The 22,451-nt window shown below is 36.1% G+C and overlaps 1 protein-coding gene across 4 annotated transcripts in view; it reads left to right on the forward strand.

The window, feature by feature from the left end:
* The window catches only part of CXADR (CXADR Ig-like cell adhesion molecule), a 57,470-nt gene extending 35,107 nt beyond the window's left edge, over positions 1-22,363 (forward strand). For 3 of the 4 annotated variants that reach the window (XM_058731772.1, XM_058731773.1, XM_058731770.1), the window contains 4 exons: positions 363-518; positions 1,893-2,015; positions 2,542-2,680; positions 4,175-8,446. In XM_058731772.1, the coding sequence (XP_058587755.1) occupies positions 363-518; positions 1,893-2,015; positions 2,542-2,680; positions 4,175-4,439 (683 nt within the window). In that variant the 3' untranslated portion in view covers positions 4,440-8,446. Of the gene's footprint in view, positions 1-362; positions 519-1,892; positions 2,016-2,541; positions 2,681-4,174; positions 8,447-21,966 lie in introns of those variants that run through there. The other variant, XM_058731771.1, reaches the window with a different exon arrangement.
* Positions 22,364-22,451: the final 88 nt, after the last annotated feature.

The following is a 22,451-nucleotide window of genomic DNA, read 5'->3' on the forward strand; positions in this document are numbered from 1 at the left end:
GGGCTAACTACCTGTCACACAGTTCAGAAGAATAGGGAAGGAGTGGAGGGAGGCAGAAGCTTCCTTGAGTCTGAAGTGGGTACTGTTCGCACCGTCCTTTCTTTTTTCAGATGTGCCCTTTGGAAAGTGGGGGGGGGGGGCACAGAGCTACCACCCGGGATGCCTGAGCTCATTCTTGCCTACTTTGTTTTGGATAAAGCTGAGTAAACTGGTGTTGATAACCTATTACAGTCTTTCAGTCACATCAACTCTGGACTCAGGACCACACGATTATGAGTCTGTGGTTATGCGACACGCCGTGTGTTTAATCCTTGTAAACATAAATTCTGTTCTCTTACATGAAGTTACATTTCTTTTCTCAGTTAAGCCTTCAGGTACAAGATGTTATGTTGATGGATCAGAAGAAATTGGAAGTGACTTTAAACTAAAATGTGAACCAAAAGAAGGTTCACTTCCATTACAATACCAATGGCAAAAATTGTCCAACTCACAGAAACTGCCCGCCTCATTGTTAGCAGGTACTGGTGATTTTGCAGTTGTACTATGTGCCTTTGATTTGTACTTAAGTCTGGTAAGGGGTGTGTGTGTATGTATACATATTTTCAAATTCCCAAATACCTTCCCTTTTCTGGATTCCATGAGAATTATTCAGTGTTTTATAATGACAACTTAGTGTCATATAATGTTAATGAAAATATTTTTATAGTGATTTCACTGCTTAGGATATTATAATATTTAGTTTCATACACACACACACATTAATGTTTATTTATTTTGAGAGAGAGAGAGAGAGAGAGAACGGAGAGAGAGAACGAGCCAGGGAAAGGGCAGAGAGGGAGACAGTGGGAGAGAGGGAGAGAATCCCAAGCAGGATCCACACTGTCAGTGCAGAGCCCTACACGGGGCTCTATCCCATGAACTGTGAGATCATGACCTGAACCAAAATCAAGAGTTGGATGCTTAACCAACTTGAACTCAGCACCCTGACATCAAGAGTTGCATGCTCTGCCAGCTGAGTCCAGCAGATGCCCCAATATTTTTTATAATTGTTGTGGCTCTGCCTCAGCTGAGACCTTACCTGGCTAAGGCAGTTGTGGTTACTGTCACTGGTGATACAAATGAACTGGAGGGACAATTACAGTTGGTCCTTGAACAACACAGGTTTGAACTGTGCGGGTCCATCTGTATGTGGATTTTTTATAGTAGAATACTGTAAATGTATTTTCCTTATGATTTTCTTAGTAACATATTCTTTTTAGCTTATTTATTGTAAGAATATGGTATATAATATACATAACCTAGAAAACATGTGTTTATCGACTGTTTGTTACTGTAAGGCTTCCAGAGTCAAGAGTAGGCTAATTATAGTTACATTTTGGAGGAGTCAAAAGTTATACCCTGTTCTTCAACTGTGCAGTGGATCAGAATGCTTAACCCCTACCCCCTTGTCCAAGAGTCAACTGTGTTTGCATTCTGGAGACCTGCAGATGTCTCCCTGGCAATTTATTCTGTTTCCAGGTTCAGCTTGTCTCACTTTTTTTTTATTTTTATTTAAAAAAAAATTTTTTTTAACGTTTATTTATTTTTGAGACAGAGCATGAACTGGGGAGGGTCAGAGAGAGAGGGAGACACAGAATCTGAAGCAGGCTCCAGGCTCTGAGCGGTCAGCACAGAGCCCGATGTGGGGCTCTAACTCACGGACTGAGAGATCACGACCTGAGCCGAAGTCGGACGCTTAACCAACTGAGCCACCCAGGCGCCCTTCAGCTTGTCTCACTTTTACCTGGGTTGTCAAGCTTCATAAGGGCTTGCCTTTACTAAAAATTTAGCAATACAGTATTGTAAAAGTGGGTTTTGCCACACACACACACACACCCTTTTTTTCCTCCTAGAAATGACTTCACCTGTTATATCTGTAAAAAATGCCACCACTGAATACTCTGGGACATACAGCTGTACGGTCACAAACAGAGTAGGCTCTGATCAGTGCCTGCTGCGCCTGGATGTTGTTCCTCGTAAGTACCTTCTTTCTGTCTGTTGTGATGATGTTTGTTTCCATGGGCTTTATACAGCTTCCTTTGGTTCAGTCAGCAAGTGTGTATTAACGGCAAAGGGATGCCAACTTTTAGCAAAGCACCCTGTGGCTCAGTGATTAGCTATTCTAAGTCATGGAAAGGAAAAAAAATACAATATTAATAAGATCTTCATTACTGTAATGACATTAAGAAGCTAAGAGTTGTCAAATCGACTCTCAGACCATGTTTTGCCATTATAAACACAAGCTATTTAGAATATTCTTATATGCCTGCCAAGATAGCTGTGAATATTAAAATCTTTTGGTTTTATAATTTTTATGCTTGAAATAGATTATACATTTCAGAAAAAAGTTCTTTCAGTGGATTTTCCCACTGGACCAAAAACTAATTAATTTGTCTCTTAATATATGCTATGAACTCTGTCAGTGTGTATCCCTACCTTCAACATGACTAGATATAGGTTTTTGTTACTATTAATTATTTTCTTATTAACATCTTGTTCCAGCTTCAAACAGAGCTGGGACAATTGCAGGAGCTGTTGTAGGGATTTTGCTTGCTCTCGTGCTCATTGGCTTTATCGTCTTTTGCTGTCGTAAAAAGCGCAGAGAAGAAAAATATGAAAAGGAAGTTCATCATGATATCAGGTAATTAAGTGACATAAGACTTCAGTGATATAAACTAAATTGATTCGGTTTCCAAAGCATGAGTTCTCTTAACCATCTGAAGCATTTACCACTTTAGGAACTGGGTGAAAGCTCTAGCTCTTCCCCTCAGTGCATTTGAAGGCTTTTACTTTCAATTTCAAGGGTGCAGAATCCACCAACCTCCATTGTGCCCTGCCTTCTGCCCCAATATTGAATCCTATCATAAGGGCCTCTGCAAAATACTTATCTCTAGACTGCCTACCTTCTCCCAGTAAGTGCAGGCATGAAATTTAAAAAAAAAAAAAAAAAATGAGAGGCACCTGGGTGGCTCAGTCGGTTAAGCGTCCGACTTCGGCTCAGGTCATGATCTCGCGGTCCGTGAGTTTGAGTCCCACGTTGGGCTCTGTACTGACAGCTCAGAGCCTGGAACCTGTGTCAGATTCTGTGTCTCCCTCTCTCTCTGCTTGCCCTCTATCTCTCTCTGTCTCTCAAAAATAAATTAAAAAAAAAAAAAAAGCAGATAGTAAGGTTTGAAAAGAAAGACCTGATAGTATCAAGTGACATAGGTAGTTTATAGTACTGTTGATAATGTGATATTATTTTATTTTTTAACATTCTAGGCCAGTAGTTCTTAACTAGAAGTGCATATTGTGTTATAAAAAAATGATAACATGACCTAAATAACATCCAGTGAATAAATTGACATTTTGATAGGTCTAGCATGGGGTCTGGGCACTTGAATTCTTCTTTTTCTTTTTTTCTTTTTCTTCCTTTCCCCCCTCCCTCCCTGACTCCTTCCTTTCTGTCTTTCTTTCTGTCTTTGCATCCACACCCAGCTTGATCCCACAACCATGAGATCATGACCTGAGCTGAAATCAAGAGTCTGATGCTTAACCAACTGAGCCACCCGCGTGCCCTTGGGCACTTGTATTTTTAAACTGCACCAGAGGTACTCATATATATTCTTTGTCAGTGTTTGGTGTGAAAATTCTTATGCCTAAATGCTCAGCTTTTGCAAATTTAAATCTGCTAAATTTTCAGCTAAGGTCTCAGATAAGTAACTTTCATAATAAAAAGGTTTTTTTTTCTTTCTTCTTTCCTTTTTTTTTTCGGTGGAAATACATCTGTGAGTGTTAGTGCTTTATCAACTACAATGTGTTGCCTGACTCTAACTAGACTATCTTAATCAGTGATAGTAGAGTATGAAGATATTTGAGGTTTGTTCCTTATAAGACAACATTATAGAAGCATACATTTTTGTAAAAATTACATTTTTGTGTGGAGATATACACTCTGTAAATGATAGATTTTGGACAAATACACAGTTCATGACGTTGTACCTTACTGTTTTTGCTTTATTTGTGTCACACACAGTTTTATATACCTGATACTTAGAGGATCTTTTCTCACTCCTGTCCATTTTTCACAGCTTATATGACTGTAGGTTTTTAGAAACTTGTTCTTTGACCTTGTGTTGGGATCTTTGCTTTCTAGGGAAGACGTGCCTCCTCCAAAGAGCCGCACGTCCACTGCCAGGAGCTACATCGGCAGCAATCACTCGTCCCTAGGATCCATGTCTCCTTCCAACATGGAAGGATATTCCAAGACTCAGTATAACCAAGTACCAAGTGAAGACTTTGAACGCACTCCTCAGAGTCCGACTCTCCCACCTGCCAAGGTAGCGGCCCCTAATCTAAGTAGGATGGGAGCGGTGCCTGTGATGATTCCAGCACAGAGCAAGGATGGGTCTATAGTATAGAGCCTCTGTGCTTTCATCCAGGCTTTCCATCTCTCTTTCCTTCTCTTCAGATAGGGAAGCCAGTTCCGTTTTAAATTCTGCTACCAGCCTCAAAATAGATCAAAAAGAAGTTAACTGGAAACTGAGAGTTATACTTTAAAAAGTTTTGTTTGGGGAAAAAAAAAATAATAAAAGTTATGTTTGGTTATTGAAATAGTAAAGGCATTGAAGTCACTAAAGACATTCACCATCTGAAAAAAATTTCCTTTATAAAGGAGATTGATTTGATAATATTTCTAAATATTAATACTTAAAATATAGCACTTTGAATATGAAATCATAGGTGAAGAAATTGGTGAACTTACATGCACTCTGAGTTGATACTTGAATCATCTGAAAGTGGTACTTTTTTCTACCATTATTTTTAGATTGCTTTTCTCAATTTGTGATCAGATAGTTCCCTCCAAGTTGATAAAGAAACATTCATGGCAAAAATATTTATGATACATTTATGTTTGTTCTTTTTATAGCTTCTTAGAAAAGTCATTTAAATATGAGTTTGAAATCCTTCTAATAACATAGAAAACAGTACAGTATTCTAGAAATTGCTACTTTTACTTCAGAATCATTCATAAACCTTGTCTATGAAATGATTTCTTAACTATTTAGTTGATAGACTGCTATAGGCAACAGGGACGCAGTAAGCTCTTTTATATGCTAAAATAATGGAGCATCTCTCTGATTTGTTTAGAAAATTTGCTGTCAGCTACATACAGCAATGACACTAGTTAGGGGTGCGATAGTGAGTATGGGTTTTGTTGAGGAGTAATCCGAAGGCCTTGAGGCCTATGATGGTCTTCAGAACAATGACCAGCCAGAAACAGGATGGAATATTTTGCAGTTCCAACTAAATACTAGCCCTGGACAAGATATTTTTCTAACAAAAATTATGGCTCATGTATTAACAGTTTGAAATTCCCTAATTATGGGTTCCAAATTTAAAAGCATTTTTTACCTGGTTGGTTCAGTGTGGTTGTTTTTGGCGGAGGCGTGGGGGGTGAGCTTTGTGGTTGGTATTGCATATTATGTGTTCTAGAAACATGTAATCCTAAATTTACCCACTTGAATTTAGTCCCCGGAGGATATTTTCTTTCTAGACTCAGAAGATGAAATAATTTTAAGCTAGTAAGTGTCCTCCATCAATTCTGTATTTCAGACTTGGGAGGGTGCATAGCTGCTCTTGTATGGCCAACATGTCTGTGTAGTTGCAGCAAATGAAGGTGAGCTTTGAAAAGAATGAGCCTTAGTTTTGTGAAAGTGATTTATTCTTAAGAAAATAAAAAGCAAGAAATGAAAGGAAAAGGAGTAAAAGGTATACTCTTAACTGCCAAATGTGTTAAATACTGTGGTAGTAGAAGAAAGTGAATTTCTTGTATTTCCCTTAAGATTGTGAGGGAGTGTGGATATAGTCAAATGAGCCAACAGTTTTCTTTTATAGTAAATAAGGTTTGCAATAAATATTTCACTAGCTCTAAAACCTTTTCCCTAGATTTTGGTAGGGAGTTGGTTTCTGTGGATCTCTTTGGGTGCTGTGGTGGTAAATGCTACATTATAAATTAATGTTGGTATGAATTTGAGATTAGGCAGAATACGGTGTATACTTTATAATTAATGGTGAACTTAAGCTGAATGTCTGTGTAATGGATTAGTGTATAGTTTTATATATTTGGAAGCATTTTTTTTAGGTAGGTTTTTAACCCTACATAATATTGCTTTTATACTTGTGTTAACATTTTCATCTGTGCCTTTGGGTGATTTAATTTTTATTATGAATTTCTGGTGCCTATGAGCTAGCTATCACCTGAAAGGTGCTTAGAGGTGAAGGTACTGTTCCTAAAAAACACATCACTGTGACACGTTTCTCTTTTCATACTTTGAATCTTGCCTCCTCTTCTCTATTCTTTTTGGGTGCAGCTTAACTGTGTTATTCATAAAGATTTTAAAACTTCAACACCCCCAACACTCTTTGTGTTTATGATTTTATAACAGTAGCTATTTTTGAATGCCAGATGTCTGGCCTGTTTTATATGATAAAACTTATAAGATAGTATAAGAATAAATAACATCACAAAGTTCAATTAATAAAAAGAAAAAAATCTGGTCCTTCCTGTTACCAGTTTTCATACAGTGTCAGTCTAAGTAGGAATTACCATAATAGGTGGACATGTAAGACTTTCTAGTGTAGGATTTGGCTATAAGTAAAGTCCATAAATGGAGCTTGTAAAAACATCAGTTGCGTGACCTGAAAATGAAAAGACTTGCCGGGTGTGATTAAATTTCAAGGACAGAATTCAGTTTGAGACTTAGTTCTCCAGCTGCTCTCATTGTAAATTTCAGTCTAATCCAAAAGTCGGATGGCACTGATAACTTCCCAGATAATTCTCAGTGATAATTCAGTTGAACTAGAGATCGGGTATTTGTTCTTTACTATTGGTAATCACCAAGCAGTTCAGCCAAAAACTGTAATTCATGCGTTTCCATCAGAAAGCCAGTGTCCGTCAAGATGGGCACTGCATCTGTGAAGACAAACAGGTTGATTCTACTGTACCCTTGAAAGACTGGACACCATCTTTTTCAGTTTCATTTGAATCATTTGAAAAGAAACGAAAGTGTAGAGTATGAGTTCTGTGCTTTAAATATGTAGTTGACAGGTTTTCTTTTTCTTTTTGGCAATCTTAGCAGTATTCCCGTTAGAGAACCCCCACAATTTCTTACTGAAGACACTGACCAGTTATTCCAGGCGAATAACTTCCTTTAAATTTGGGCTATCTACCATGGAGTTGTTACAATGGAAACAGAGCCTGAGTATGTCTGGGGGGGTTAAATGAAGAAATGCAGTTAGATTATGGATATGAAGAAATAGTTGACTTTTGTTACAAATAATTTTTAAGATTGAGTTCTGGAAGTTTGGAGCAAGTGAAGGGGCAAGTAAACGTGATTAAATATAAAAAGAACTTGCTGCATGAAGTTGGATATCAAATTCTATAATGTATGACTTCTTAAAATAACTGTTTTGTCTTTTGTGTGCGTGTGGCATGTAAATTTGAAGTTCTATGAATGTTTAAAGTTTTTTTTTTTTCTAATCTCTTCAGTTTCCACAGTGTTTAGGGCTGTCAGATGCCTTATTCCAGTGTGAACAGAAAAAAAAAATTTATGTGGTTAATGCTTTGATGTAAGGAGTAGTTGTAGAAAATGTTGGCACAATTTTAACTTTTTAGTGGCTTGTGACATTATATATATATATATGTACATATATCTTTATAATAGCCATGTGTTTAGTAGTATAAATGTTCTGGGCAAGTTTTAATATTTCAAATGCCTTTAGACTTGGAATAGAGGCAACACATTCTGCAGTTGGATTTTTTATTCATTTGCCTGTTTTGACATTAAAAAAGGTCTATAACTGAGCACAAATTCTACAGTGTTACAGAAGCAGGGAAAAACAATAAATTTGTGAATTGTGGTTCTGTTTATCTTATAGATATCAGCAAATATTTTGCTTCATCTAATCTCATATTAAAGTTATTAAAATTATTATTTAAAATTATTTAAAATCAAGTTTAAAAAATACCTTATTTTGTAATTTTAAAAGTGTGATGATGTCCGTTGGATTTGGCTTTGGTCACGAACACCAAAAGCTCCAATTAGAGAACTCTGTTTTCTGCTAATTTATTCAATGGGAAGTGTTAAGAGAACCACAATTTATTCACTTACTCTCATTCCTAACTGTGAACTTTTGTGATAAATACACCTGTACTACTGATAAAAAATATTTTGACACTTCACATATGCAAGTAGAGAATTGATAAGTGTCAGTTTCAAAAGTGATTTTGTATTTAAAGTTTCTGGCTTAAGTATCCAATGGTGCAGATTTTGAAATTTGTAAGAACAAAATTTGTTTTTAAAAAAACAAAAACTTGCTCTAGTTTTGTGACCTTGTGTACTTTTGAAATAAAATGAAGAAAGCAGTTTTCTGCCTCGTGTGGCTTCATTGTGCCTCTTGAGAAATGTCTACTTTATAAAACCTCAATAATGCTATTCCTCAGGGTTTCCTTTTCTCCTCCCCTCCTTGCATCCTTTATTGAACAGAATAAAGATCAGACTATCACACTTCATGAAAACATGTCAAACATACTTCTCTTTCCCCACTCTGTGCATTTACATGACAGCATTTGGCATAATGTAATATTTGGGGTTGAAGCCTCCACAGAGTTTGTGATCAATTCACAGTTTGGAGCATGAACTCAAATTTGAGTACTCCAAGAGTAGCATTAAATACATACACAGCTAGTTATGGTTCATTGATTCTAAACAGTGACTACAGGAAACAGAATGAGGTAGTAATACCTCTGTAAGAAGACACTTAGGAATGTTTTGTTTAGTGTAGGGTTTTTCGATCTTACCACTTGTAGCATTTGGACTGGATGATCCTTTGTTGGGAGGAACAGTCTGTGCGCTGTAGTATGTCGAGCAGCATCCCTGGCCTCTACCCACTAGATGCCAGTCGCGTTCTTTCTTCTTTCCCGAGATGTGACAGTCAAAAATGTCTCCAAACTTTGCCACATATCCACTGGGATGGGGGGCAAAATTGGTTTAGTTGAGAACCACTGGTTTATATTAATGTGAAATTGTCTGCTCCTAGATCAAAAGATAAAAAGATGATAAAATAGGCCTTGTAGTCAGACATAAACTTCTGCTCATTACTATATGCTTTACTTAGCTTCAGTTTCCCGCTGTTTAAAATGGGGATACAGGGGCGCCTGGGTGGCTCAGTCGGTTGGGCGGCCGACTTCGGCTCAGGTCATGATCTCGCGGTCCGTGAGTTCGAGCCCCGCGTCGGGCTCTGTGCTGACAGCTCAGAGCCTGGAGCCTGTTTCGGATTCTGTGTCTCCCTCTCTCTGACCCTCCCCCATTCATGCTCTGTCTCTCTCTGTCTCAAAAATAAATAAACGTTAAAAAAAAAAAAAATTAAAAAAAAAATAAATAAAATGGGGATACAAATCCGTCACAGGGGATGTTGGATGGTTCTAAAGAGAGAACTGATAGAATAATGAAAATTCTTTGCATTTGTCCCTCATAGCTGGGATGCTGATAGGGATTCACAGATTTTCAAAGAATCAAGATTTCAATAAAATATGCTAAGTGAAACTACTGAGTATAATTTAATGCCTTTAATTTAGTCCATACTTTAATCTTTTAAAAAATTTTTTAATGTTTTTATTTATTTTTGAGAGAAAGAGACCCAGAACAAGTGGGGGAGGGGCAGAGAGAGAGAGAGGGAGACACAGAATCTGAAGCAGACTCCAGTGTCTCTCTGAGCTGTCAGCACAGAGCCCGATACAGGGCTTGAACTCATGAACTGTGAGATCATGACCTGAGCCAAAGTTGGATGCTCAACCTACTGAGCCACCCAGGCACCCCCTCATATTTTAATCTTAATTAGCCAGATCACATTTCTGGCTAATTAAGTACCAAATGTCAAAGCTGATGAAATTCTTGAAATTTGAGGTAAAATTGAATATAAAGTAATTTTTTTAAGTTTATTTATTTTGAGAGAGAGAGAGTGTGTGTGTTGTGCACAAGCAGAGAAAAGGCAGAGCAGGTGAAGAGAGAATTACAAGTAGGGTTTCACTTCACAGCACGGAGCCCAACTCTGGACCCATGAACCGTGAGATTATGACCTGAGCCAGGATTAAGAGTTGGACGCTTTACTGACTGAGCCACCCACACCCCTAAAGTAACTTGTTTTTAAGTAAAAACGGTCTACTTTTAAGTCTAAGGCATAACCAAATGTAATTTTCTAAATGCAGTAAAGGTAACAAAAGATGAAAAAGCCAGTCCTAGGAACTGAAGCTCAGTTTTTCTTGGCCATTTCTGAAATCAAAATCAAATGTGAATGTGTTGTTACTTAAATGATTTTTCTAGATTTGATAACCATGTGGGGGAGGGGGTGGAGGGGGAAGCGCTGTTGCCCTGAAGTGTAACTGCAGGAAAAAAAATTTCTAGAGTTAATCAAAGGACCAAGAAATAAATTTCAGGACAAATCCGTGGTTAGTTTGCTTCTCATTTCACTGCTGAGCTGTGAAAATTCTAACTGTAATGGGGGAATGAGAAAGGTGGGAGAAGATGTAGGAAATTAGAGGTAAAAACCAATGTCAGTCCCCAACAAAGTACCAGAAGCCGTCATGATCTTGACTATCTTCCCCTAAGACCTTGTCCCTTAATCCACTAACTAAATCTTAGTGGGATTGGTTGTCTTCAAATGTAAATATGGTCCAATTAAAAACCAGGTCATCTTAACCTAATGTAGAAGATCTTGCAAGGTCCATTCCATTTCTCTACGGTTTGTTACCTCCATAGCTGCAGATGCACCTTCACGCAGTAGACATGCTCAGTAGCTAAGGGGCCTTGGTTTTGGACCTTTGTGGGTATGTGATTTCTTCAACCAGAGAACAGCCCCTCGTTTACGTGTCCTGCTAGTGTCAATTGAGTCATTTTTCCTGATATGTACCCCTGTTCCTTACTTATAAATTGGGGGTGCATCTGAGCTCTCAACACTGCCAGCACAGGTCTTTGAGGGCACAAAGTCATTTCCATTCCATTTGTTGAACATGCCTAATATGCCCTTTTACAAATTTGAAGCTGATTTGCTCACCTCATCATACTAAGTGCCTAACTCTGACTTGCATATTACTCAGTAAATGCTGAGTGAATTTTTAGAAAGGAAACTACGTAAACACTAGGGGCAAGTTTGCATTGACTTGGTATGTGTCCTATGTTCTTCAAGACAACTGCCCTGATCTCTTCCAAAAAGACTGTATCCGGAGAAAAAGTGTGAGTATGTGTGGTGAGAGGAAAAAGTGTGACATTGCTTAAAAAGTTAACTTGGACAAATACAGAATGGGGTGACCTGATTGAATAGGAACAAACACTAAAACGAACCTAATTATTATAAAAACCTGGAGAAGTGGAGAAGCATTTTAAAAGTAAACCTGTAAAACCTTCCTCAGATTCTGAATAGTCTGGAGTCAAGTTTTAGTGACTGTTTTCTCTCCAGGGTTATTTTGTTAATAAATGGAATTCCTTGCAGATGACTGGTTTCCAGGCCAAGTCATTAATGGTAGTATGTTTTTTTTCTCGGGCTTCACAAACTTCCAGAAATATTTGAGTACACCTTTAGAGAGGCCAAGAAACTTACACACTTAAATATCATTGCCTAATTGTGATATTCTAATTTATCTGGGTTTCAGAATTCAGGGCAATCTACTTAGATGGCTGGAACACCATTTCTTAGAAGATTTTAATTTCAAACAAACAGAATGTCAGTTGTTTTCAAGTCTTTTTAAATGATTAGTTTTCTGAAATGACTAGTCATTTATAATTAATTTCTATTATAATTGTATTAGTTTGTTAGGGCTGCCATAACAAAGTGCCACAAACTGGGTGGGTTAGACAAATTTATTGTCTCCCATCCTGGAGGCCAGAAGTATGAGATTTAGGTGTTGGCAAAATCGGTCCCTTCGGATTGCTGTTAGGGGAGGATCTGCCCAGGCCGCTCTCCTTGATTTGTAGGTGGCTGTTCCTCTATGGGTATCTGTTTCTGTGTCCTAACTTTCCTTTTTTTTATAAGGATACCAGTCACGCTGAATTAAGACCCACACTGATGACCTAATTTTAACAAACTGTAACTTCAAGGACCCTATTTCCAAATAGGGTCACATTCTGAGGTACCGGGGATTAGGACTACTACCTAGGAGTTTTGAGGCACACAGTTCAACCCATGTCAGTAATGATGACTGGAAATTATGATGAAGAACTAATAAAATAGTGAAGGTTGGTGTGGAACACATGCCCAGAGAGCTTCTTTGCTTACTTTTTAGCAGTGTAATAAAAATACCAGCACACAGGGCACCTGGGTGGCTCAGTTGGTTAAGCATAGGCCTTCGGCTCGGTTCATGATCTCACGGTTCATGGGTTCGAGACCCGTGTTGGGCTCTGTGCTGACAGCTCAGAGCCTGGAGCCTGTTTCTGATTCCGTGTACATCTTTCTCTGCCTCCACCCTGCTCATACTCTATCTTAGGTTTCTCACAAATGAATAAAATGTTAAAAAAATATATCAGCACCTAAATAACTATGCCAACAGCTATTTCATGGTTGTCTGTCTCCCTCATTCCTAAGCCAAGAGAGTATGTGTGATCTTGATTTCAAAACTGGAGTGACTATATATGCTGTTAACCTCATATCTGCTTGTCAACTGGAAAAGTAGTTGATGGAATGGTTATGATTTGTCTTTCCTTATGAATCTTGCTGACAAGATGAAACTTTTTTTGGAGAAATAGTTTTTAACCTCAGGAATATATGGAATATATGAAGAGGTGATGGACCACTGTAGAAAGAAAAAAAGAATCCACCTGATTATGGAAGCAAATAGATGGCCATTGCTCTACAATCACCTCTATGATCTAGACAAAAGTTGATTAAAACTCTGCTTCTAGGTTAATTGTCTTAAAGCACTTGGGTTCATTTCTTTTGCTCAAAAGCTTTCCAGGACAACCTCTAACTTGAAGTGTATACTCTGGCCTGATTTTAGACTTTCACAACGGGCCCTCCAACTACCACATTTATTCTATGCTTACACTTGCATATACATGTTTTGTTTTTTTTTAAATAAAGTTTTATACAGTTTCCAGTTTAGCAAATCTTTTCATATTATTCTATACATTTTTATCTTTTATGTATCTACCCACCTAAAACAACCGTATTTGTCTTAAAACTATATATTGTGTCATAGTGATATACCATAACTCTATTTAACCAGTCTCCAATTGAGGGCCATTTAAATTGGTCCCATCTTTCTAATATAATGAGTAAAAGTACAAGCAGTATATTTGTATATACATTATTTTGCATATGTATAACTATATTCTTAAGGTAAATGTCTAGAAGAGGTGCTGAGTCAAGAATATTCTGATAGCTATTATTAACATACCTTCTTACAGCACTTTGTCTTGCAGTGGATGAGAGTGCTTAGCTTCCCCCAAATCCTCACCCATACGCTTACCCAACTTTTTGATGTTTCCCAATTTCTGAGAAGAAAATTCTCTCTTTAAAATTGTATTTCTGTTTATTCATTTGAATATCTTTTCCCGTGTTTAAAAGCCCTTTGTACTTTTGAGAACAGTGCTCATATGCTTTGCTCAGTTTTCTTTTGTACTGATTTTGCTAATTTGGAGAAGCTCTTAAACATTAATAAAAATTAGTCCTTTGTGGTGTGAAATGAACTTTTTTTTTTTTTTTTTTTGGCTAGGCTACCCTTTCTCTTTCACTCTGATTATGGTTTTAACCCTTTCCTGATGGTGTAATCCAAACCCTTCCCGAACCATCCTCCTGGTGCAATCTGCCTTCTCCCTTCTTGAAATTGTACCCTCAGAGGAAGCTGAAGGTCCCGTGTCTTTCCATGTTCGCATGGAAACTTAAGCAGATGTCAGACCTTTCAAAGATGGGACATCTTTACCCAGATGTTCAACACACAGATTCAGTAACCTTGGTTGATGATCAAATTGCAGGAGCTCTGTGTTCACATCAAGCCATTGCTTCATGTACTCCCATCACAGTGTGTTTTTTCTTAATTTATCTTTGGTTTCTAGTTGCTGGTGTTTTGGCTCACAGCATTTTAATGGAATCAGCACAAACTAAAGTAATGAAGAAAATGAGTTCTCTTGCACTTGAAAAGAAGAGATGTGTATGTCACGTGTTAGGTCAGTTATCACACACTCTCCCAAATTGAATGTTGGCTACCCTCACCGTGCTCTTTTAATGTTGCTAAGTAGGACTCTTTCCCTCTCACGTAGTCCCAGAACTGTCGACAGCGAGAACCTTCGTAGGGAACAGTAGAATGAATGACCTTGCAATTCTAAGGAGAGTGGGATATAGAAGATACCAATGACTGGTTTGCAACCTGTTGGAAAATCACAGTCCTTTGACATTCAGCCTCCAGTAGTATTTTGATCTACCAACAAGAATGGGACTTATTATGGGTTCACAGGAACAACAGCACAAAGTAAAATTAAATAATCACATGAATTATCATCTCTGCTCTGCCAACTAAAAAATACTTTGTTCTACACCCAGGACAGAGTAAAGATACATTGTATAATAGCCAACAGGGCTTTTATGAGCATGTTTATAAGTTTGATTTAAACCTTTTTGTAATATGGGCAACAAATTTGTGATATAGTTAAGAAAATTGACATGGCAGTTTAAGTTTTGTAAAAAGACAAAAACCCTAAAATACCCATGGGCTACATTATCTAGTTCAATATCATTTCAGGAAAAAAATAAAGATCCAGAAAGGTTTTGATCTCCCCAGGCCACATAATTAGGAACAAACTCCAGGTCACCTGACTCCCGATCTAGTATTTTTCTAAGAACCTCCAGTTCTTGGCAGTCTGGGCCCCTTGAGAACCATTTGAAAGAAAGAAAATGGGAATTTGCAATGTGTGGCTGTCTCATCTCTCACCGCTCCCACCAACAGCAGCCAGGCAGGCCAGTGGAGAAGAGCAGACTCTGGCCTAACCAGTGCTTTCTGTGCATAAACGTGGTCACTGATGCCCAGGGCACGCTGAGCATTGACAGCTGCACTCTTCTCCCAGATGGAGTGATGGTCCCATGGGGTTATGACTGGAGTGCACGTTGTTTGGTACCACGCCCATGTATGCTTGTTATGTTGCTGATTACAAAATTTAAGTAAATTGTACATAGCAGCTATCCTAGATGTGGCAAAGACAACATATGTAAGGAAATGATTCTGCTTCAAAATATGTTGGTTTCATTTGACTATAAAAACCCTAGACTTTAATTAGCATCAATATGGATGTAGCTTATGGGAAAAAGAAAACATAATTCTTAGCAGTAGACCCATATTCTAAGAAAAATTCTTAACTACATGATTTGGTGACAAAGTATATTGGTACATTTTAAGCATTTAAAAATTTTTAAGGGATATATCACTTTTAATGGTTTTCCACTTAAAACTTTTTTTATTGGCACTCCTAATTGTGTCTGGGGAGAGGGATTTTACTGTAAACCTGCTGCCAAATGCCTGTCAGGTCCTGTATTTTAACTTTTTGTGTCTTCCTTCCCAGATTTCACAGTATCAAGCATCACAAATGGTATCTTCAAAACTATTTTCCAAAGGAACTTATTAGCTATCCATATCAGATTTTAAATATAGTCTGTCTTATCACTGGGAAACATGAAATAGATTTCACTTAGTAATAACTCAGATGATAAAACAATTTCACATTTTTCATGTTCCACTAATCTTAGAGTTTCAAAAATTTCATTTTTAATCAGTAAATTTTGTTTCACTTCTTTTAAAATTTTTAATGTTTATTTTTAAGAGAGAGAGCAAGAGCAGGGGAGAGGGAGAAAGAGAGAGGGAGACAGAATTCAGAGCAGGCTCAAGGCTCTGAGCTGTCAGTACAGAACCAAACGTGGGGCTCAAACTCACAAACTGCAAGATCGTGACCTGGGCTGAAGTCAGATTCTTAACCCATTGAGCCACCCAGGTGCCCCTATTTCACTTCTTTAGAAGAAGTGTTTGGTGGATGATTTATAAGATGCAAACCCAGTTTTTTTCCTATTGAATTTAGTGAAATAGTTAATCACACTGGGTTATTAATTTAACTCAAAAATTTATCATCTATACATTTCTGTGTGAATTCAGTTAGCAGTTCTGGTACATGATTAACCTGTCCATAATATGAAACTACTAAAAATAATGTTTTAGGATATGTTAACTAGAATTTAAAATAAAAATTTAAACAATAAATTAAAACATATATTTAGAGAGAAAATAAAAAATTGTTTAGAAAATCGACATAAGAAGGTATTTCAAAATATCACATTGTGTAACCATAAAACGAACATATTTCTTAATACAACAGTATAGGAGTATGTAAAGTAAAAGTTCCCTCTTTTAAACATCCCCATCTACTAAAATATTAACTGTGGTTATGTCTGCTGGGGTGATTATAGGTGATTAATGATCTTTCTGTGCTGTTACTTTTTTCCCTAAATGAACATTACTTTTGTTAACAGAAAAATAATTCTACTAAAGAAATTTTGTGTACAGTGAATATGGCATTCTGAGTTAGAATTCCCCATTACTAATGACAATTCTACATATAGATCCATAGGAAAAGCAGTGATTTAAACAACAGCCACTTAAAAAAAAACCAGTATAACCACTAATGCTTTTCATGGAAAAGGGAGATTTCAAATACAGCCTTCTGCTTTGAAGTTGGAAAAGAATATCTGATGCCCTCTTGTGGCCAAATAATTTTAATAAGGTAATTTATTCCTTTTCATTTAAATCAGTCTGCATCAAGAGAATAACACCAAAACATCGATGCTATTGCTTTTTTTTTTTTTTTTTTTTTTTTTAAATTTTTTTTAACGTTTATTTATTTTTGAGACAGAGAGAGAGCATGAACGGGGGAGGGTCAGAGAGAGGGAGACACAGAATCTGAAACAGGCTCCAGGCTCTGAGCTGTCAGCACAGAGCCCGACACGGGGCTCGAACTCATGGACCGTGAGATCATGACCTGAGCCGAAGTCGGACGCTTAACCGACTGAGCCACCCAGGCGCCCCGATGCTATTGCTTTCTAAACGACAAAAGTGCTCACATATTTTTCTTTACAGTTTAGCCTATCTTCCCAATATGTGTCCTGGATTTATCCTGCCAGGGTTTGAAGCTCTTGTTAATTTAGGTCACCTAGGCAACTTGAATACTTGAGACACAGTGTCCTCAAATGTAAGATGAGAATAGTAGAACATACATAGGTTTAACTTAGAATGGAAGGAAGGGACTTACTGGCAGTACCTGTCACACAATATGGTGATTATCTTCCCACATCAGTAGACACAGATCATTCTTTTATTGGCTTCAGGTTCTTACATAGTATGAATGAATTATAGTCTTTTATTATGGCAAATGATGCATCAATTATACATTTTTATACATTTGCAAAAGTATTTCCATAGGTTATCTTCCAGGTATATAGAATTTGAATTACTGGATAAAAGAATATACGCATTAAAAAAAAAAACATTGACATTGTCAAATTGTCTTCCACAAAGAATCAAACAACAATCTTTTCAATATTTGTCAATTTGTTAGGTGAAAAATGGTATTTCATAGCTTCTGTTTTCCTTGCCATTAGTGTTCCATTAGCACACCTTTTGTTTTTAGTTTTTACATCTCTTTATATGTATTTAGCTCTGCTAAATAACTATATATACAAGCTTTTGATAGAATACTAATCCATTTTCTTTTAAACATGTGCAAATTTTCTTTGGAGTTTCTCTTTTAACTTTATGATGTCTTTTGATATGCAGTTTACTTTTTAATTCCAAACCATTAACATTCCTGTTAAAATTGGGAAAAGTTTCCCAAGCTGAAGTTAGTAAATATCTCCCTTCATATTTCCTCTCAGTACTTTTACAGTTTCATAATTAGCATTTTATCTTTAATCTATTTGGAATGTATTTTTATGGCTTAGAGTTAGAATTTAACTTAAAAAAAAATGCATCCAGGGTGCCTGGCTAGTTCAGTTGGAGGAGCATATGATTCTTGATCTTGGGGTCATGGGTTTGAGCCCCCAAATGTAGAGATTATTTTTAAAAATTAACTTTAAAAAAATGAAAAAAAAATACATAGTCAAAATAGTTCACTATTAATTTCTTAGTGGATCATTTTCAATTTGAAAAGTCACTTTCACCATACATTAAATTTCTGTTTCTGGTTGTGCACTTGTAATTCTGTTTCATTGTTCACTTTTCATCTGTTCAGGTCTATGTTAACTTTTGAGTATATATTGACAAATCATGTAAAAGGAATAATACTCCCTATCCATTGTTCTTTAAAAAAAAAAAATTATTGGTTATTTTGGAGAATTATTCTTCCATGTAAACATAAAATCAGTTTTGTTTTCCATTAAAATTTTATCAGAATTTTAATTATGATTTATATTTTTACATATTAACTTAAAAAGTGGAGTTTCTATAATGTTGACTCGATTTAGAAATATGGCATATTTTTCTATTGTAAATTTTTATAAGTTTTTCTCTTCTATTTGACTCCTTTCTGTTTTTAGTTTATTTCCAGGTATTTAGTAGTCTTTCTAATAGGGGTTCTCTTCCACAAAGCATATTTAAAGTTTTTCTTATGAAATTAATATTATTTACATATAGTTGGGAACAGTGAAGGAAAAGTATGATACTACCACTCTATTACAAGCATTTATTATTTTGGAATATTTCCTTCTAGACACAGTATGATCAACAAAATTTTTACCCACATTGCAATCCTTTTATTCAGAAGCGTAACAGACTGCCCATGAAACATACATGCAGTTTGGTTATCAGTGATAGAGTATTTGTATTTGCTAAAAATAAATCCACCAAACTTGGCTTAAATTAAGTGCTCATGAAAAATATTTTTTCTCTCTACCCCTCTAGTTACAAAGTAATAATGCTCAGTATAAAAGTCTAAAGACTGAAGTGTACAATCTAGAAAAATAAAGTTCTCTGTATCTGACCCCTTCCCCTGCCTCTGAGAACACTGGCTACTGTTAATTTGGTACTTATTTTTCCAGGCAATTTTTGGCACCATCATTGAAATATTTTTCATCCCCCACTTGTGGTATTTCCCCAATCTGCAACATTTTATGCCATGTCATTTCAATTTTTTTTTTTTTTTTTGGTAGCTACATGGACTTTTCCATAGTATTTTCTTGAATAGATGTTCAGATTTTATTTGTTCACCTGTTGTTGGCTACTTGGATTTTGCAATGAACGTTTCTACATAGATAATGGCTGAACCCTTTGAGTATTTCTAAAGACAAATTCCCAGAATTCGTTTCTTAGCCAAAAGATCTGCACATTTATATTTTTAACTACCCTTCAAAAATGGTGTTTTAAAGCCAAGTTATGGATGTCTACATAATACTTGGTATTTTTCAAGTCCTATGAAATTTAAGCAAGGGTCTAATTATGTATAACAGGAGTCGCTTCTGTAGCAAGTTATTCCTTTTTTGAGGGTACAAACAATAAAAGTTTAACACTTTTATTTGTGCTGATCATGTGCTTTAAAGAATAAACATCAAACCAACCTAATTGCAGTGGTGTATATGCTACAAGTATTAATGGTGAATTTGCATCTGACAAGGGTTAGATGGGTTTCCATTTCATTCCTTAGGTTATCCTTCGAATTATGTAAAAGAACAAAGGAACCTACAAAGTGTCTAATGCGATAAACTGGGAGACAAAGGGATGCTTTCTGTGGTGGATAAAGTGTGCACATTTTAAACAGAAATTACATGAGCCTTCTCTGGAACTAGTGCTTGCACAACTCCCAGTAGAAGCCTATGCTCCATCTGTAACGTATGGATGTTGTTTCCCTTCGAACCTCACAGTATTACTGCCTCACAACTGGAAAACAAACTCCAGAGAATATGAGAACATTGAACACCATGTTAAACCGTCAGATATACTTGATAACTAACAAATTAAAGCCTATGATGAACTTGTGCCTTTCTAATACCGCTAATTCTCTGTGTGTGATCTTTCCCCCGGACCAATCATTGATACACTTAGCTTTGTCATCTCAATCCTGTCAAGTGGGCTGTATCTCCTCCTATTGCAATCTGATTTACAGTTCAAGCAAATAAAATGTCTATCAAGTTAGTGGTTTGTAAAAAGGAACTCTGTCAATTTTTATTAATCAACAGATAATTTAAATGTCTTCTCATTTGCTTAATCTAATCTTTACATCTGTCCCTTTTTTCACATGTTGGCTTGATACCGAAACTTCTCACAGAGTTATAATGAACTGAACCAAGGCACCATGAACCACACGGGCTTTGCAAAACCCAGACTGGTTAAAGTCAGGGCTTCATTTCTTAGCTGTTATCTTGGGCAATTTTTAACTTCTCTGAGAGTCCTTATCTAAATTGGTAATAATGGTACCTACCTCATGGGGTTATTATGAGGATTAAATAAACTACTGGCACATAGATCCATAAAATTTTTTTTGAACTTACTGTTATCTGTAAAACGGATAGAATGTCTTCTCTGGCAAGGTCAGTGTACATGGTAGTGTTTAAGTTTTGCTTCTTTCCACTCAGCAAATAAGAAATCACTTTGACAGTGATAGTTGAGAAGTCAACATAAATGCTTTGACATAAGTATCACATTAAAAAACCAGAAATAAGTACTTTAGTACTGATGTAATAGAACTTACCAAAAAGATGTGTTTGTCACAAACCACTGTTTGAAACAGCCCAAAAAAGGCTTTCAAACTGAAATTATGCAGCCATATTGTCTTCATTAGAACAGTCCAAATTGTCTGAGACACAGAGATGTTATGACTCCTAGAGTCCTAAAAACCATTCAAAAAGTTTGACAAATTTTTGTACCCTGTGCTTACTAGACTGAATTTAAGACCCAACCGCTTAGAGAAAGATGGCTTATTTCATTAGGAATGGATTGGAAAAGCTATAATGATGAGTTTTCTTTTGCTTTAAATAACTTTTCAAATAAGGTGGGAGGTTGGATAGTCAATCAAAGGGCAAAGTCTTCTACAGGTAATATATCATATTAGGAATATGTAAAACTAGCATTTTCCCCAAGGCACTCAGCCATTTAGCTGTCAGCACTGAGTAAGAAACTTAGGTTTTACAGTAAACCACGGTGGAAAGCTCTGGTTACTAGATGTGTCCCAAAAATACTTCCTTTCTTGTATGGCTATTTATTGCTTCTGATTTTCCCAATAAGCTCATAACTACAACATGAGCAAACTAAAAGAACAAATGCTCTCTGCTAATTCCATGATAAAAATACTTGAAACCTGCCATCTTTATAATTGCACACTATCTGTAGTTATTACACAAAACTTCCTAGGACCCAGAATGGAACAGTTAAAAACATTTTCAAACTTAAATAATTTAACTAATGTTCATGTGATACCAGTTACTCTTAGAAAAAATACGCTCAACTCTGAATAGGCATTCATTATATATTTTAGGAAAAAAACGTTCATGGCTTACAAATACATTAAAAGGTGTATATAAGTTAATACTAAAACTAGATGTCTCTAAGGCTTAAAAACAAGTTTCTTGTTGACATTGTGTAATTTAAATTCCACATACTTTCAAATCTTTGGGATATGTATCCTTAGAATTTGGGTACTTTTCTGGCATTCTATACTTAAATAGAATTTATCAGAAAAAAATGACAACAGGAATATGTGGAGTAGCCAAGGTCTTCTAAGGATTTATTAGCAAGTTCTGATTTTTCTAAGTCAAATAATTTATGACTAGACATTTAAAGATGTGGGTTAACAGGAAAAAAGTATCTTTTAAAAAAAATTTAATTTTTGGAAAAAAATCCAAATTCTTATATGTCTTTCTCTCTTTTTGTAGTTCAAGTACGCTTACAAGACTGATGGCATCACAGTGGTATAAATATGAAGGGACTACTGAAGAATCTGAAGTACTGTACTATTTGGCTTTAATTCAGACATCTATTAAAGACTTTCATGTGTTGAAAAAAAGCACAAGGAACAGAGATGTGAGAACATTTCTGCTTTATGCAGTGGCATTAGGCATATAAGTCAGATGCCATGTCAAAATTAATACAGACTTTGATTCTTGATTAGGAAAATCCTATGTATCACAATTTTGATGGTTTAAAGAGGTTTTATTGTATATATATTTTCCACTAATACTACTAATAAACTTTAGACTTTTATATGCACATTTTGATACTGTTGCCTTGGGGAAAATTATGGTTAATAAAAAGTTGATTTTTTTAAGAAAACTTTAAATTTTGTTTTTTCTTTGCTAAATATTTAAACACATTAAAGTGAAATATGCCCTTTGCTATTTCTGCCTTTTTTATGCATAGA

Source organism: Neofelis nebulosa, chromosome 5 (genome assembly GCF_028018385.1).
Source record: "Neofelis nebulosa isolate mNeoNeb1 chromosome 5, mNeoNeb1.pri, whole genome shotgun sequence".
Classification (NCBI taxonomy): Eukaryota; Metazoa; Chordata; class Mammalia; order Carnivora; family Felidae; genus Neofelis; species Neofelis nebulosa.